This window comes from Lepidochelys kempii, chromosome 14 (genome assembly GCF_965140285.1).
Source record: "Lepidochelys kempii isolate rLepKem1 chromosome 14, rLepKem1.hap1, whole genome shotgun sequence".
NCBI lineage: Eukaryota > Metazoa > Chordata > Testudines > Cheloniidae > Lepidochelys > Lepidochelys kempii.
Window position 1 is genome coordinate 8,372,096 of NC_136393.1, and position 18,674 is coordinate 8,390,769.

General features: G+C 44.2%; 1 protein-coding gene across 11 annotated transcripts in view; it reads left to right on the top strand.

Annotated features, from left to right (window-relative positions):
• The first annotated feature begins 16,952 nt into the window (after positions 1-16,952).
• Positions 16,953-18,674, top strand: part of BPTF (bromodomain PHD finger transcription factor) — a 92,532-nt gene continuing 90,810 nt past the window's right edge. For 10 of the 11 annotated variants that reach the window (XM_073310727.2, XM_078848474.1, XM_073310729.2 and 7 more), the window contains exon 1: positions 16,953-17,855. In XM_073310727.2, coding sequence (XP_073166828.1) covers positions 17,213-17,855 — 643 coding nt within the window. In that variant the 5' untranslated portion in view covers positions 16,953-17,212. The remainder of the gene's footprint in view (positions 17,856-18,674) is intronic. The other variant, XM_073310725.2, reaches the window with a different exon arrangement.

Here is an 18,674-nt window from a genome sequence, read left to right on the forward strand (position 1 = left end):
GTAAGATTTATCACGAAGTGCACAAAACAGATTACATTTAGGGAGTAAGAATAACTAATTTCAGTTGGTCCTTAACATTGGGCAAATTTACTTTTCCAAAAGATGAAGAATAAGGAGTTTGTCAATTAGCACTTCCCTATCAGAGTGTAAACCTGAAGAGAAACTCTGTTCTCTCCTCTATTATCAGTAGGTGAAATGGCATTGTCCTGCTGAACAAATATTCTTTTGCTTGTGGCTTTTTCATTTTATTACCTTTTTAGCGTCTAATTTGAGGTTTTAGGAGATAAACCGACAAAGCTTTGGAAGGGACCTCCTAGCTATAGCAGATCTGAAAAGTATTAAATGACAACTTTCCCTTCAGAGGCACTCATTTTATGGCTTGTTGTTCCCCTGGTCTTTTTATGACAGCTGAAATCTCAGATTTGGTATTTCACAAAGCTCCTGTTTTCACCACTTCGTTTATGAATTGCAGATAAATTCAGCTCATAGCTAATTACAGTGTGCATCATTGGCCTCCCATTTTTAAATTGTTTTCATATTTTACTAATATACTTTTGGCGCAACCAAGCCTAGCTTTATTCACTGAGGCAGCATTGTCCAGTGAATGGAGCATTGGATTTGGACTTACGGACTTCGTTTCTATTCCCTATTCTGTCACTTATGCCCAACATCATACAGTACGTCACTTCACCTTTCTGTGCCTCTTTCTCCTCCCGTCCTGTCTGTCATGCCTACTTAGATTATAAATTCTTGGGGCAAGGAATGTTTTGTCCCGAGCCTGACCTAGCAGGTCCCCAGTCTGTTGGGTCTTCCAGGTTCTGCTGTAACCTGAAATTGCTTGATTTGCCCCCACAGGACTACTGGAGACCCTAGAGTTGGGGAGGAGGAGAGCTGCTTTCTGGACAGGAAGAACTGTGTTATTTTTCTCAGATTAAGAGGTAGAATCTAATACTAGTTTAATAGTGAGAACTTGTTCATGAAGCATATTCTAGTTTCTCTGAGATAGTAAAACACTCTTGAGCTGAAGGAGAGACCTTTTTTCTTAGCCAGAGGCAACTGACAAGAACACTCTCTCCCTTTCATCAATCCATGCAAGATTTACTGAATTAACACACACTTAACTGTTCTTCTGAAGCTTTCTTAAATCTAGAAGGATTGTGATGCCATGCTTATCCCATCATAGGTGCATTCCCAGCCAATGGTCATGGTTAAGAAAATCTTTAAAATAGAGGGAGAAACAAGTTTGTAAGCCCTGGGGAAAGATAAGTGGAAATTGCCCTCAAAGTTTGCTTAGAAACTGTAGACTTGGAACTCTAGTCATTTGATTTGAAGTAAAATGGAGAACCTGACTTTGAACAAATGGCTTCCTAGTACCTCTTACATTTAGATGTATAACGAGATTGACAATGGTGTCTCTGACTCTAAGCATAAAGGTTCACATAGGTTCCCAACCACTCTTTAGCCACAGCTACACCCTAGAAGACACTCTGGTTCAGTGATCTTGAAGTAGTTGCTCAGATTCTGGCATAAGAATTGCCATACTGCAATAGACCAGTAGTCCATCCAGTCCAATGTGTGTTATAATTGTGGTTAAAGGGATAGATTAGAAATTTTGCGTGGGTTTGGTCATACAGTTTCAAATGTATTTTGGGTTAAATCCTTCTAACTATATGCAACTTTTCTCTAGGCCCCATTGTGATGGGGGAGGGGGTATGTGTTAGAGATAAGAGAATGTTAATAGAACAACATCTTCTCTTAACGGAAGTCAGTACGAGATCTTCAGAGGAATGTGCAAGAATCCCTGCAATTTCAATTAGGGAGTAACCTTCCCATAAACGGTTTCTGCTCAACCTCAACCAGTAGTGGTATTTATGCCTTAAGCAGGAGGGTCTATATCTGTTACATTAGCTAGGATAAAATGTTCTTATCCATACAAATGTCTCCTTTTCTTAATCCTAAGATCTTGGATTCAAGGGAGCTTGTGGCATTAAGTTCCACAAGTTGATTATGGACTAACTGCAGTATTTCTTCTTATCTTTAAAATGCAGTGCTTGTTAGCTTCATTGGATGTTTGCTTTTGTATTATGAAAAGGTAAGTAAGAGCACCTCGTCTGTACCATTTTCTAATACAGACAAACATTTTGCCCCATTGGTAGCTTCAGCCCTTCTGATTTCTATTTTTTTTTTTTAATCCACCACTCACCTATACGTGACAAACTCGCATTCTGCATTAAAAACCTTGATTGCCCTAAATGTTGTTGAAAGCCTTTTGAATGTGAAGACCAAACCTTAATGTAATATTTTCCTGAAACAAGTCTGAACTAGCCTACTCCCAAAACCAGAGTCCCATTTTAGGGGCTCTCCCCGTAAAAGATGAGGAGTTTACATCCATTTGAACTCCTGGTGCCTGTGATGGGAGAATAGACCATCTTTCTGGGGGATGGTCTTGAGGGCTCAAATTACTAAAATTCATTATCCTGGAGACTACCATTACCATTTGCATAAATTTCAGAATGTCAAGATCTCATCTTACACTCTGTAGCATCAGAATTTTATCTCTGCTTGTGGGGGGGGGGGGGTTGCTGCTCTTTTGTAGCAGTCACTTCACAATATCCAATTCTATGATTCAGGCTGCCATCCTAGAATCATGCTTTCCTTATTAGATTTGATAGAATTTGGTGGGAGGGATAATTTCATCAGAATATTTTTAAGCTTCTTTTTATTTGTATTTTCATAGTTGTGGGAAATCATGGGGGGAAGGCGTCAGACAATAATTTTATGACAATAGACATTGAGATTCAAAAAGTTAGTTTTATAAATATTGCATAATTATCTGCAGCTCCAGTTTTGCTAACATTGGAGCCAACTGTTTAGACAAAGTTGTAAATATATGCTTCATGCAGCATTCATTACGACATGTTTTATATACAATAAGGAGGACTCTAAATTCTCAAGCAGCATTTTTCTTATTTTGCCTATCTGTAAATTTGATAGTCAAATGGAAATGTTTTCATTGGTTTGTGTATGTATCAGAAAATTTGTTTAATGACACTTACTGATCCTTCCAAGCCTGCTTATAATGCAGAATTGCCCAGCTACCATCAAGACACAAGCAAATTATAAAGCCGTAAATGATTACGGCATGATTAATAGCTCTTATAAGAATGTGACAGACACTTATAGTCATGTACCCAACAAACACAAGATGAACAAACAAGTATCTGTACCCAGCTGGATTCTACAGTCACTCACCTGGTGGAAAAATCTCTTTGTGCTGGAGTCCTATTCAACCACAATCCCCCTATGGTCATGCTATCATCAGACTCTTCCCTCTTGGGATTGGGAGCACAATTGGGTCCTCACACAGTCCAAGGCAAATGGTCACAACCGGAAGAATGCTTGCACAGCAATCTGTTGGAGTTAAGAGTGGTCAGAAATGCTTGCCTACACTTTCTTCCCCTAGTCAAAAACAAGTCCATCAAGATCATGACAGATGACAAAGCTTGTATGTGTTTATATCAATTGTCAGGGCAGAGCGCGTTCCTGCTTGCTCTGTATTAAAGAAATAAACTTGGAACTGATGCTTGGAAAACCAGATAGTCATCTCACCTTCTTACCTCCCGGGTATACAAAATACCATGGCAGACCACCTCAGCGGACATTTCTCCCTAAATTACAAATGGGATTTGGACTCTTCAATCTTCAACAAAATATTCCTAGCTGGAAGATTTCCAGAGATTGACCTTTTGTCATGGCAGCCAACATGACGTGCAGAAAACTCTGTTCCAGGACTCAATCTCTAGGAGACGCTTTCCACATTACATGGACAAAAGTCTTTTCTTATGCATATCCTCCAACTCCATTGCTTTTAAAGGTCCTCATCAGGACCAAGCCACGGCCATTTTGATTGCACCAACTTGGCTAACAAAGTTTAGTTTCCTTACCTTGTTAAACTTACTCCTCTCCCTCCAGGGTGGCTCTCAACCAAACCTCAGCTGTTTTGTCTCAGGATGCAAGTCAGATGCTTCACCCTAATATGAATGTTCTGTAGCTACAAGCCTGGTTCTCAATCAATAGCTCTCAAGATTAGAGGCAGCCTGTTCTTGGGAGTACCAAATGTACTTTTAAATAGCAGACGCTTCCCTTTGGAAATGGAGAAGAGATTGGCACAGGTATAACCACATCTTTCACCTATCCAGTCATCTTTCCATAATATTGGATTACCCGCTGGAATAGAAAATGCGAGGTCTTTTCCTGGGTTCATTTAGTGGCAATAACAGCCTTGCACATGCCAGTAGAAGGCTTCTCAATATTCGCTCATCTGACCGCAACAAGATTTCTGAAAGGTTTTACAAATCTTTTTCTGCAGATTAGAGCCCCTGCACTGCTTTGGGATCTCATTTCTTAACCAGCTCATGAAACAGCTGTTGTAGAAGCAACCCCATGACTAGTGGCTCAGTCCCTCTATGAAAAGGGCCTTATTGGGGGTCATCACCCCTACTCAAAGGGTTGGGGAGATGGGAGTTCTGATGGCAGGCCCTCCAATGTAAAGTGATCTCCAGGGAGAAGGTATCCTTACAACCTCATTCAAAAATTTTTACCTAAAGTTTCTTGAGTTTCATATTAACTAAACTATTCACCTTCCTTTTCCCTGCCCTGCCCTCCCCACCCCCCAAACTGCATCAGTCTACACTGTAATCTGACTTCCACACACTAAATGTTCAGAGGGCCTTAGCCTGTTCCTTGGACAGAAGTAGGCCATTCAGGGAGGTGCCTAGACTGTTTCTCTCGCAGGTTAGGTCTAGGGGAGCCTCTGTCTCCACTCAAACTTTCAAAATGGATCTCTGGGTGCATTATTGCCTCTTATGGTTCCACTGACGTTCCACTTCCCCCATAAGTGACTGCACGTTCTAGTAGATTGCAATCTATCTGTAGCATTACTCAAGGATGTTCCAGTTGCTGAAATCTGCAAGGCTGCAACCTGGTTGTCTTGCAGTGTGAACCAAAGCATATGCACAGATCAGACACTACAGTAGGCAATGCAGTTCTTCTCTCAGGGACTCTGTTCCGAAAATCCCACTGCCTTAAGGAATTACTTCTAGGGAGTCATCTGAAGCCGAGCACCCCCAGGGATGCTACTTGGAGGAGGAGAGGTGTGATATTCCACTACCTCCCCTCCTCTGCTCTAGAATTTCCTCTGTGTAATTCACAATAGAGAAGGAACTGAGGGTAGTTCACCCGCACAGCCCTATAGAACTTCAATACGAGGAATGAGGATATGTAGGATTCATGTGCAGGCCAATCAGGCATTGCTACCAAAAATCTCCAATCAAAGGCACAGGGCCCATGCATGCTATAGTGGGGCACCCACAGAGGGACACATCTTAAAGAACTCTGTTACTGCTCCAGTTACCTCTCCTTTCCAATTCTTGCAGCTCTTCTTTGACCCCTCCAATTAATTCATCAACATTCTTTTTGTCGTCAGTTCTGGTGCCCACAATTCAATCTTAAGATTCCCTTCTTCTGCATGATCAAACCTGTAGTAACAGTTGATAATAGAACTTAGCCAAACTGTTGGTGTGGTTTTTGTTTTGTTTTTAAGTTTAGCCTCTCACTAGAAAACTCTGGGGGGAGGGAGGGAATTAGTGCAGTTTGAATCCACAATAGATTTTTTTTTCCAGTTTTTCTCACCAGAATTAAACTGAACTTGATTACTATTTGCAAAATAAAAATGCATGTAACTAGTATGGGCCAGGACTCTGCTACAAAAGGGTTCTGAACCTCTGCAGAGGTATAATATTACTGGAATAGATAATTTATATAATTTTAAACTTTTATAGCAAGGGATAAATATTTCAGTCAAGAATCCAACTGGCTGGTTATCCTGTTGAGAGGGTTGTATTGTCTCCTGAGAGTAACTCACATAAATTTTGTATATTTACACTTTTGTTCCTAATCATATTCTGCTCATTTTTGACTGGCCTTTATTCAAATAAGACGTTAAAATATATTGGCTTAGTTCAAACCTAATCACATTTATTTTAAGAACATGTCTTGGCCAGTGCCTACATCTGTACTCTGCATAATTAGTGCAACATCTTTTCCAGGGTTTTTTTTTTTTCTGAAGACACCTAGCAACTTTTCCTTGTTAGATGGTAACCACAGAGTGGTTTTGAGTAATAAATCCTCCCCCGAGCAGTCTGTATTAATCAAAGCCGAAGTCTGTCTAAATAGCAGCTTAGCTCATGTCACAACTAACATTTGTATTATTGTATTATTTGTATTATTGAATGCAGTCTGTCAGCAAAGGTCAGATGGAAGTGAGTTGCTTAATTTCTCCGGCAGAGCTTACTGCTCTATGTAGTAAAAAACGTGGATATCACACCATATTTTTAGCATGGACATGTAAAAGTAATATGTAAGCTCAAAGGCCTGGCCCATATGCAAGTCATAAAATAATTTGAAAAGAAGCACAGTTTACAAAAAAAAGTACATGATTTAAGCAGGTCCCTACTGTAGTAAAGGCCAAGATTATAACAGGATTCAAAAAAGAACTAGATAAATTCATAGAGGATAGGTCTATCAATGGCTATTAGCCAAGATGAGCAGAGAGAGAGTGTCTCACTTGTGTTTGCCAGGAGTTGGGAATAGGCGACAAGCGACGGATCACTTGATTACCTGTTCTGTTCATTCCCTCTGAAGCATCTGGCATTGACCACTATCAATAGACAGGATACTGGGCTAGATGGACTTCTGGTCTGACCCAGTATGGCCATTCTTATGGACTGCTATACCTAATTCTACCAAGCGTTCCTATGGAGTTGGGTACGGCACCTGGCTGCCTCCAGATTGTCCTAGGGTTAGAGTGGAAGAGCCAGCAACATAAGTGGAACAAGAAATTCAGTCTTGGGGAAGGTCTACGCTACAAAGTTAAATCAGTATAGATCACCTTACGTTGACCTATTAGTGCATGTCTCCACTCAAATTTTGTCTCCCACCAACATAAGCAACACAGTAAAACCACACCATGGAGCCATGGTCAACTTATGGCAGTCAACGTAGCGTGAGAGTTGACAAGGGTTCGGCAATGTCTACATTAACAGTCTTCCACCGTCTGTCCCACAATGCCCCATTGCCTGCAGCAGTGACGTACTGCTCTGGTCACAACTGTGAACTCCACTACCATGGGGTCATGGAGACCAGAAGCCATAATCAGTTTAGCTGGCATCATTGCAATAAATGGGCTAAGGGCATACTGACAGGTGGCTTTGGGACCCCAGTAGTAGCTGTTTTCTGTGCTTTCTGTTACTCTCAACTGTGAGATATCAACTAAAGTCACCACCACCTCTGGAAAATAGCGGCAGTTTTCAGTGCCATTGCCCTATGCTTATACCCATGGAATAGAGAACAAAATTTGATTGCTTTGTGCAACTGAAATTCTTTTCCCTTGCTGGGCCATACTCACCATATCTGAGGTTGGGGAGCAGTGCTGTGCAGAGATGCTCCACAGCTAAAGTGTCAATAGGCATATCTTCTTAAAAGCTTTTATAGCAATAAGAGAAGGGAGTTTTGAAATTTCTTTCCTTTTCTGTTGTTACTGCCAATCCAATGCTACACCTGTCTGTTTTTATCAGCAACTGCTGCAGTTGCGGCCTTGAAGGCTGCCTCTCTCACATGTTGGTGCCTGACTGATGAGAAGGGAAAAGAAGAGGACTAGGGAGGACATGTTCACTGAGATCCTGCAAGCTAGTGCTTCATTGACTGTGAACACAGGGCCTGGAGGGCTGATGTGGCAGATGGCGTAGAGAGCAGAGCATACAGGAGACAGGCCCAGGAGAGGAATGCACCAGGACCTGATGGGTCTTCGTAGGCAGAAACTACCAATGCTGCAGACCCTGGTTGACCTACAGGTCCAAAAATCCCAGACTCCCCACTCTTTTGCAGTCCTTAGAGCACTCCATAGTAGCATCTCCCTTCTTCCCCAACCCTGCCATGTGGCCTGACAGGCTGTGTTCTTCCTTACTCCTACCACTCCACACCATGAGACACCAATGAATATCACAGCTTCATGTAAACTGAGTCGAGAGAACCACGGTTTGTGTGTGCATGTGGGTGCAATGGGCTACATTTGTGCACTGAAAGGGGCAGAAACACTTGTTGCCTTTCCAATTGCAAAGTCCCATGCCATTCATTTGTTTAAACTGTGTATTGCATTGCCTCCTCTTCTTTGCGCATTGTTTTTCTGAGCCTGAATTAGGTGGTGCTTTGTGCTTTGACACTGCAAAATGCATAGCAGTACTATGTTTGGAGTGGACAAAAACAGTGCAGAAAAAGTCATATCAGTAAATGTACACACATACCACATAATTCATAGCAGCAGCCAAAGCTCCAGGTCCAGAGAACAATCCAGTACAGAACACTATTGGCTGACTGTTAAAATGGTCTTTCAAAGCCTCTCTCAACTGCATGGCTCCAGGTTGAGCTCTTGTAATGGTTTGTGTCTGGTTGTTTGAAGTCAGCAAACGGCTCCTTCACCTCCACCGTCTCACAGCTTTTCCCCCTTTGCCTCACAGATACTGTGCAGGACACAACAGGCAACTATAACCAGTGGGATATTTTTCTTAGTGAGATCCAATCTCATGAGTAAATACTGCCAGCATCCCTTCAATTTATCAAAAGTGCATTCAGTTGTCATTCCACGCCTGTTGAGCTGGTAGTTTAATCTTTATTTGAGCTGTCAAGTGGGCCACTGTATGGCTTAATGACCACGGGGAGCATTGTGTAGGTTGGGGTCCCAAAAATCAGTACTGATATTTCAATGTTGCTTGTGGTAATCCACCAGTCAGGAAAGAATATTCCTGTTTACAGTTTTCTGAACAGTCCTACGTTCTTAAAGATGGAAGCACCATGCACCTTCCCTTACTAGCCCACACTGATAACAGTGTAGTGTCTCTGGTGAGCCATCAGTGTTTGCATAACTGTATAAAAGTAGTTGTTTCTATTGATGCGCTCTGTGGCAAAGTGTGGGGGATGCGTGCCATCTGTCGCCTCCACCCGCCACCCCGCAGTTCAGGAACTTCATTGCTGCAAATCCATCCACTATGTCCCGCCCAAAGCTGAGAGTCTCAGTCCTGTGTAGTGGAAAACGATTAATGGCCCTACACACTTGACGATAGCCCCCACTACGGATTTTCTGCCTCCAAAATGAATTCCTACTGACCGGTGGCCATCCAACTTTGCAAGAGTCAACGATGCAATTGCTACTCGCTTCTCCGCTGTCGACGCAACTCTAATTCTGGTTTCCCTATGCTGGAGGTGGGGGTGAGCTTGGCACAAAGATCCAGGAATGTGACCTTTTTGCATCCAAAAGTTCTGCAGCCTCTGCTTGTCAACCCAATCCTACATTATGATGTGATGCTACCAGTCAGTGCTCATTTCTTGGGCCCAGAAGTAAGCTTCACCATCTGCAGCTGCTCTATGGATGCCACCAACATCCCTTGAGTTGTCTCTCACCAAACTGCTTGGAGAAATCATCATGTCCACTGTTGTTGCAGTACTTCCTGCAGGTTTGTGAATACATAAGGATCACACATCTTGTATTTGCAACATTCGTGAGAATAGTGCAGAGCTCTGCAGGCTCCATGCTTTTGTCAGAGAGGACAGACCCCGAAAAGTGCCATGCGGGTTTGTAGGATTTTTAAAAAAAGGCAGGCAAATTATGGAATTAGGGATGGCATAAAGGGATGGAGAAAATTGCATGCTGCAAACTTGAGACTTGGCTCTTAGAGATCCTTGGCTGAATAGTTTTGTTTCTACAACATCTGAAAATTTCCCAAAAGGCATTATGCTAGACAGCGGTGCATGTCATATAGGGACACCTACTGGTGGTCCACAACACTTTGCATCAACACAAGCAGTCCTGGGTTAGTACGTATAACATTGACGCAAGCAGCTACATATGCATGTGCATGAGTGATATGTTAATTGGTGGCTGTCAGCTCATATGACTACAAAATTTGGTCAACAAAAGTTTAGACATGGCCTTGGTCTGTACTTGAAAGTAATAACACCATAGATATGTCAGTCAGCTGAAGAAAAGAACACACCCCTAGCTGATGTAGCTAAGCCAATGTAACTCCCAGTTTAGATGCAGCTGTGTCAACAAAAGAGGGCTTTACATTAACATATAGTGTGTCTACACTGGGAATTTTGTTATAGCTATAGCTAGCAGAAATGTGTGTTTTTTTTCATCGCCCGGACAGACATATACCTATGCTGATATAACTTTTAAGTAGGCCTGTCAAGTGATTAAAAATATAAAACAAGAATAGAATACTATTTATATAAATATTTTTGGATGTTTTCTACATTTTCAAATATATTGATTTCAATTACAACACAGAATACAAAGTGTACAGTGCTCACTTTATATTTATTATAAATATTTGCACTGTAAAAATAAAAAATAGTATTTTTCAATTCACTTAATACAACTACTCAAGTGCAATCTCTTTATTATTAAAGTTGAACTTACAAATGTAGAATTATGTACAAAAAAAAGTGCATTCAAAAATAAAACAATGTAAAACTTTAGAGCCTACAAATCCACTTACTCCTACTTTGTGTTCAGCCAGTCGCTCAAACAAGTTTACATTTGCAGGAGATAATGCTGCCCACTTCTTGTTTACATTGTCACCTGAAAGTGAGAATAGGTGTTCGCATGGCACTTTTATAGCCAGCGTTGCAAGATATTTACATGCCAGATGCGCTGAAGATTCATATGGCCTTTCATGCTTCAACCAGCATTCCAGAGTACATACGTCCATGCTGATGATGGGTTCTGCTTGATAATGATCCAAAGCAGAGCGGCCCGACGCATGTTCATTTTCATCATCTGAGTCAGATGCCACCAGCAGAAGGTTGATTTTCTTCTTTGGCGGTTCAGGTTCTGTAGTTTCTGCATCAGTGTTTCACTTTTAAGTCTCCTGAAAGCATGCTCCACACCCTGTCCCAATCAGATATTGGAAGGCAGTTCAGATTATTAAATCTTGGGTCGAGTGCTGTAGCTATCTTTAGAAATCTCACATTGGTACCTTCTTTTAGTTTTGTTAAATCTGCAGTAAAAGTGTTCTTGAACAACATGCTGAGTCATCATCCGAGACTGCTATAATATGAAATATAGGGCAGAATGCGCGTAAAACACAGAGCAGGAGACATACAATTCTCCCCCAAGGAGTTTGGTCACAAATTTAATTAATGCATTATTTTTTTAACCAGTGTCATCAGCATGGAAGCATGTCCTGTGGAATGCTGGCCAAAGCATGAAGGGGCATATGAATGTTTAGCATATCTGGCACGTAAATACTTTGCAATGCCGGCTACAAAAGTCCCATGCAAACGTCTGTTCTCACTTTCAGGTGACATTGTAAATAAGAAGTGGGCAGAATTATCTCCCATAATGTAAACAAACTTGTTTCTCTTAGCAATTGGCTGAACAAGAAGTAGGACTGAGTGGACCTGTAGGTGCTAAAGTTTTACATTGTTTTTGTTACATAACTGCACTCAAAAACAAAACAATCTACATTTGTAAGTTGCACTTTCCTGATAAAGAGATTGTATGAAGTGAATTGCAAAATACTGTTTCTTTTGTTTATCATTTTTGCAGTGCAAATACGTGTAATAAAAATAATATAAAGTGAGTACTGTACACTTTGTATTCTGTGTTGTAATTGAAATCAATATATTTGAAAATGAAGAACTTCCAAAATATTTAATAAATTTCATTTGGTATTCTATTTAACAGTGCGATTAACTCAAAAAAATTAATCACCATTAGTCACAGTTTTAATTGCGTGAGTTAACTGCGATTAATCGACAGCCCTACTTTTAAGTGTAGACCAAGGTACTGTAGAGTCTAGTAATCATGTGGCCATACTATAGCTGGGATCTTAGCATAGGCCTGTGGCATTCATGCCTTAATATCCAGCCCTAGGTATGAGCCAACTGGCTGTATGTAGGAGTTTTCTCTCAAAGAAAGATGTTTCTATCCCCTGTACTGTTCAGCTTCATTTACTCTCACAAACCAAAGAAGAGAATGAATGTCAATATCAACAAAAATGTTTTACTTTGCTGTACCACCTTTCATCCTGAAGGAACTCAAAGTAATTCACAAATTCTGGACATGTATATATTGCTAATCATAGCAGAGAAAATGTATCCATGAACTCACTTCCCAATGCTCAGAGAGGAGTCCTATATACATTTTAGTGCACTATACTTGTTGCATGAAAATAGGTATCAGGACGAGTGCTGTTTATTATACTGTTTTTTACAGCAGCCAGAAATAAAGTACTATTTATTTTGTTTCATATCCTGTGATAATTACTTGTGGCTGCATATTAATAAAGTACAAGTAAAACATTAAATATGCTAGTCATAGCATGAAAGCTAGCACCTTTGTGCTATAATGTGTATTTCTCCTTTTCTGGCTCTAGGTAACAGTTGAGACAAAAGTTTAAAACCTGAGCTGCGTGAGTTGCAACAGTTTTGGTATACAGGGGATTCATTAATGCCAGCCTCTTCTGATTCTAATTCACATGGGTTTTTGTATTTATTCCTTTGAGTTTAAAGTTTGACTTCAAAGCAAATTAAAACAAACCAGTTATGTTTCACCTGGTTTAGCATCAAAACTATAAACTGGCTCAGTTTCATGCTAAATGTTTAGTTTGGGGTTTATAAATAAACAGAACCAGATGCACTTTGTGGTTTTGGGCTCCATAATGAAAGTTTGGTTCAGATCTTAAAACTTGTGGGCCAAATGCTGTAAAATCATTGGGCTTACAGAGGCATTCTCCTTTTGGAAGGCTTTTTTCTGCTTTGCTTTTAATAATAATAGTATTTTTATAAAGCACCATTCCCATCCTTCTCCAACCCAACAAGCAGGTTTGTGAGCCTAACAGGGTTCGCAGATGGAGCAGCAAGTTAATTTAAAAATAGGCACCTTTTAAAAGAGATGAAATGTTGAGCATAGAAGAGTGCAAATTAAGTACAGGACTGTGGATATAATTGACAACTTTGGGGTGAGCAGGGTTGTCAGGCTGCGCAATAATTGCATATAGTGGACATGCACCCAAAAGGTAAAAGAACACAGGAGCATAAGCTGGGTTTGCTTGGTGCTGTAGCTGAACCTTGGAGTCTAGCAAGGTTCTAAAGCGCTATGCAACAGTACATTTTAAAAAGTAGAACTGAATATAAATGACGAGGCAGCTTTAAACATGACTAAGTCAGGTTTTGTCAACAAAACAGTGGAGGTGTACACACAACAATGCTCCTCCTGCCGATGTAACTTTCCTGCTATGCTGACATCATAAACCCACCTCGAGCTTTTTGTGATGAAGTTAGAGCAACTCCGTGTCAGAGTACCCATTGCACTTGCTAGGTGGTCCACAATAGCAATGCCCATCATGACCACTCTGGTAAGCAGTTTCTGCTCTGCTGCCCTGCAGCCAGAAATACAAGTATGTGCCCCATCCCTTCTAAAGCCTCAGGAATTTTTTTAATTCCACTTCATTTTTGCTCCTTGTGGACAGCTCACATTGCATCTTCCCAGCTGACCCCATGCCGGCTTTCCACAGGAAACACACTCCTGCCTGGAGTATACCGGAGTTACTGGGTCGATAGGGAAAGGAGGCTGTGCAGTGGCAGCTCCGATCCAGCCATAGGAACTTGAACACCTGTGAGCAGATTGCTCGTGGCATGGATGAGAAATTACATGAAAGGGACACGCGGCAATGCTGTGCTAAGACCAAGGAGCTGAGGCTGGTGTACTGGGAAGCCAACCATCACTCTGGTGCAGTGCTGAAAACATGCTTTTTCTACAAGGAGCTGCACACCATCCTTGGCTGTGACCTCACCTCTACCGCCAAGAGCTCCGTGGATTCTTTGGTGTGACAGGAGGCAGCGGACAGCGAAGTCAACCCCTAGGATGAAATGGATGAGAAGGTTGAGTTGAGGGGGACGTGGGACAGATGAAAGGCTCGTCTAGTGCCATGGTGAGCCAGTACCTCTTTTTGATTTCAGAGAGGTCTAGCCAGTCCCAGCAGTCCGGCTCTGGCATGCCTGAAACAGGAGAGGGGTGCTCCGGTAACTACTCATTTTGCTTTGATACTGCACAGTTACATGAGATAGAGGTATCCTTTATTTTCTTACACGGTGCACATGGGAGAAGGGATTGAAATTAACAACACAGGGTACTGTTTGCAAATGCTTCTCATTTCCCTGTGCATCTACACAGTGGGGGCCCTGCAGAAAAGTTTGGTAATGCAAATTGCACACCTAGATCTCCTGGAAATCCTCCATAGAGATCTCTAGGAAACTTGCCTGCAGGTACTCTGCAATCCTTGGCCAAAGATTCCTTGGCAGAGCTGCTTTGTTTCTTTCCCTATTGTAGGAAACTTTTCCATGTTAATAGGCAATTACTTCTGCAGGAACCAAAGCAGCACACAGGCAAGCAGCATATGGACCCAATTTGAAGCCGCACACGTGCAAGAGATGCACCCTTGCATCTTCAGTTACCCTCAGGAGTGTGATTTCAGCTTGATCACCCCCCATTTGTGGAAAACGATGCCAGTATTCAGAATAGTGTCCCTAGCCACTTGTGCTGATTCCCTTCTGAAGCCAACCAGACCCCTTTGTCTCATCTTGCACTTGTTCACCCCCCCCCAGGGTGAACTCACTATGTTTAATGTTTTGGCCATGCTGTGTGCTTGCCAAGGGAAAGTGAGAAAAAGGTTGTATAACTTTTATGATTCAAGACTGTGAGTGCACACACAATACTGACTCTGTGTATTGCTTTTTCTTGTTTCTGCAGATATGTTCTTGAGGGACAGCTCCTACACATCGGTGGAGTAGCTCCATCAGATAAGGAGGTGAATGAGGAGGAGTAAGAAGGACATGTTTTGAGAAGTGCTGCAATCATCTGTTCAAGCCAATAGCAAGCACAGAGCCTGGAGAGAGACTGTAAATGAAAAACTAGACATGGATAGCAAGAGAGGAGAGGGGGCAGGAGCGGATAATAGAGAGTCAGGAGCAGATGAGAAAACTCATGAAAGACCAAACAGAGATGCTCAGGTCCCTGATTCTGCTGCAGGCAGAACACATGTGTGCTTGATGCCCCCTGCAGCCCATACAGAACTGCATTCCATGCCCTCCCCATGCATGTTCCTGGGCTGTGTTAGTACCTCTTGAATTCCACCCCAAGGACATTTTCCATAACAGCAGCTGGACTTACACACAGCTGTGAAATCCTCATTTCAGAGAGTGCTGCTCAGTGTCATGTCCTTTTTAAGAAATGTTAATCTGTGTATTGCTGTTTAAGAAAAATTTAGTCTTAAAAAGACACTGATTCTTTATTTGTGACCTACACAAGGTGGTTGCAATAGAAATGTATACACAGTGGCAATTGGCACATTGGCAGACTACAGTTAATGTTCAGGCAAGAATCATTACAAGGGTCATGCGAGGTGGCAAGTAAACAGTGTCTGGCTGAATGCATTACAGAAAGACCTATTGTGGGTCTCATTGTCAAAATGCTGCTTCAAAGCCTCCCTGATTCAAATGGCCTCCCATTGAGCCCCTCTAATAACCCTGGCATCTGGCTGCTCAAAATCATCCTCCAGACAATCCACCTCAATGCTCCAAACTTTTCTCCTTTGGCTTCACAAATTTTATGCGGAGCACAGCAGGCTGCTATGACCATGGGAAGATTTTCCTCATTGATGTCTAACCTGACAAAAAGGCAGCATCAGCAACCCTTTAATCTGCCAAGCACACATTCTACTGTCCTTCTGCACCTACTGAGCCTGTTGTTGAAGCACGCCTTGCTGCTGTCAAGGTTTCCAATGTATGGCTGCATGAGCCACAGGACTAAAGGATAGGCTGGGTCTCCTAGGATTACTATGGGCATTTCAGGTCTGAAATGAAAGTCCCTGCATGCAGCTTTCTATACAGGCCAGTTTTCTTGAAGATTTATGTCCCGATATTTGGGGCTTTGTCTTATATAGGCACCTATTACCCTCACCCCCGTCCTGATTTTTCGCACTTGCTGTCTGGTCACTAGTGGTCTGGCACTGTTGCTTGCTTGGTGTTGGCTGTGGTTAGACATTGTGGGGGTCTAGGAGGGTTCTTAGCTACGCACACAACAGGGATGAAGACTGAAGATAGAATAGAGCAAGCCCGGTTACCTGCCTGGTACTGGGCTGTGTTGGAGGCAAGTGGGGTGCAGTAGAGCTGCCAGCTGCTATAGGAGGATAACACTGAGGACAGCCCTGCCCTCTGCCTGGTGAAGCTGGGAGAATCCCTACTGAGGGTGTGTGGTTTGGGTGGGAGTGCTATGGCTGGCCTGTGCAGCACTAGAGAGGGGGAAGAGCCCTGTGCCTAGACTCTGGAGCAGGGGGGAAATAGCAGACAGAGGGGATTGAAGCTGGCAAGGGGTGGAGGGATGCCGTGTTTTGTACACAGGTATAGAGTGGAGGGAACCCTGGGGTTGGACTGTGTGAAGAGCTGAAGCTGTGAGGAGGGTGAGGCGAGCCCTGCGGCAGGTGCAGAGGCTAGAAAAGCCACAGGGAGCAGAGAGCCCTGTGGCAGGTGTTAGCCACAGGGAGCAGAGAGCCCTGGGCGGGGGCAGCCCCTGTGCTCTCTGTAGCTGTGGTGTGAGGAGAGCCCTGGGGTGGCCGCAGGGGCCCAGGGAATCGGTCGAGGGGAGCCTCGCGCCCTACTCTGCGCTGAGGGATGCGGCGCAGGGGGGCGTGAGAGCCCCGCAGCGGGGCTCGGGGGCTGGGAGCGCTGCCCGCCGCTGGGGCTCTAACATGGCTCTCCAGCCGAAGAGCGGCCGGCGCCGCAGCGCCACCTGGCGGGGCTCGGCGGTCTGGCAGGTCACGTGAGGCGCTCAGGGCCTGCTGCTGCCGCCGCTTCCCCCAGTCAGAGCGGAGCGAGCCGAGGCAGAGACGAAGAAACAAGATGGCGGCCGGTAGCGATCCGGAGCGGGACGCCGGCAATTCGGATTGATCCCCCGGCCCTCGCAGTTCGGCGGCCCCCCTCCCCGGCCCGGAACCCTCGCAGGGGGGGGAGCTTCCCCGCAGCTGCCTGTCCGGACTCCGAGCGCCCTCCCCAGCCTTCCCCGCCCCTCCCTTCCCCCCTCGGCCAGCGCCCAGAGATGCGGGGCCGGCGAGGCAGGCCGCCCAAGCAGCAGCAGCCTGCGGCGGCCACCGCTCAGGCGAGCTCCCCGGCTCCGCCCGCCCCACCGGGCCCCATTGGGGGGCTGAGGTCCCGGCAGCGGGGCAGCAGTCGGGGCAGGTGGGCGGCCTCGGCCCAGGTGGAGGCGGTGGGGCCCAGGCCGAGGGGGGTCGGGGCTGTCCAGGCCTCTTCCTCCTCCACCGCCTCCCCCAGAGCGGGCAGCAAGAGGAAGGGCGGCAGCGGCAGCAGCAGCACCCCTGGTGGGGGAGGCAGCAGCAGTAGGGGCAGGGGCAGGGCTGGGGCTGGAGGAGCAGGAGCAGGGGGAGGAGGCGCAGGAGGCAGCTGCAGCAGCCAAGGCAGGGCTGCCTCGTCCAGGAGGAGCATCAGCAAAGTGGTGTACGATGATCATGAGAGTGAAGAGGAGGAGGAGAGCGTGGTGTCCGAAGAGGAAGAGGAGGGGGACCCCGAGGATAACCAGGACTCCGAGGAGCAGGAGGAAGAGGAGATCATGGAGGAGGACGACGACGACTCCGATTACCCCGAGGAGATGGAGGATGAAGATGATGCCAGCTATTGCACTGAGAGCAGCTTCAGGAGCCACAGCACCTACAGCAGCACCCCAGGTATACAGTCAGTGGGATGTACTGTAAAAGAAGGAGAGGGCACCCCACATGCTCCCTCTAGGTTTGCAAACACACATTCACAGGGGAGGGGGAAGGCAAGCAATAGTAAGGGATGCCTGCAAGTAGACACGGGGGGAGAGAGGCATGCAAATCAAGTGGTGCTGGTAACCACACAGATGCGTTGAGAATGAGAAGGTGCTCATAAACTCTCACATGGAAGGAGAAATAATATGTGCACTATAGGGATGCTATCAGACAGAGAGAGAGAGGACTTGCAATTACATAGACGCATACTACACCAGAAAGTGTTCACAAACAGTGGCGAAGGAATTGTATAGAGCATCCAGTGGTACTTTTATAAAGGAAAAAATATGCATTCATACAAAAAGGGTCCTTGCAAATACATATAGACAGGGATGCCTGTAACATCAAGTTCTTCTTGTAGACATAAGGAAAGGAAGTGCATGCAACATGAGGTGTCCTCCAGAAATTAAACTCTGTGTGCCTTGCAGACATGCATACAGTATCTAGTGGCCACAGAACACAACAAGCTTTACTAGAAGGAAAAGGAGGTGCATTGTTCAAAATGGAGATTGCATTGTTGCAGTTTGGGGGAAAATTCACAGGGTTTCATTGCACTGGTTTAAACCCAGTTTTAGTTACTGGAATGTTTTAAAAAAACCCACATCCAAACATTGAACTGAAAGTGGTAAAAATGGAAATCAAAGGTGAAGTAGGTTTAAGTCTTCAGAACGCTTGCCTTTAAACACTGCATTTATTTTAAAATGTGGCAAACTTTAAAACTTGGTTTATTAATTA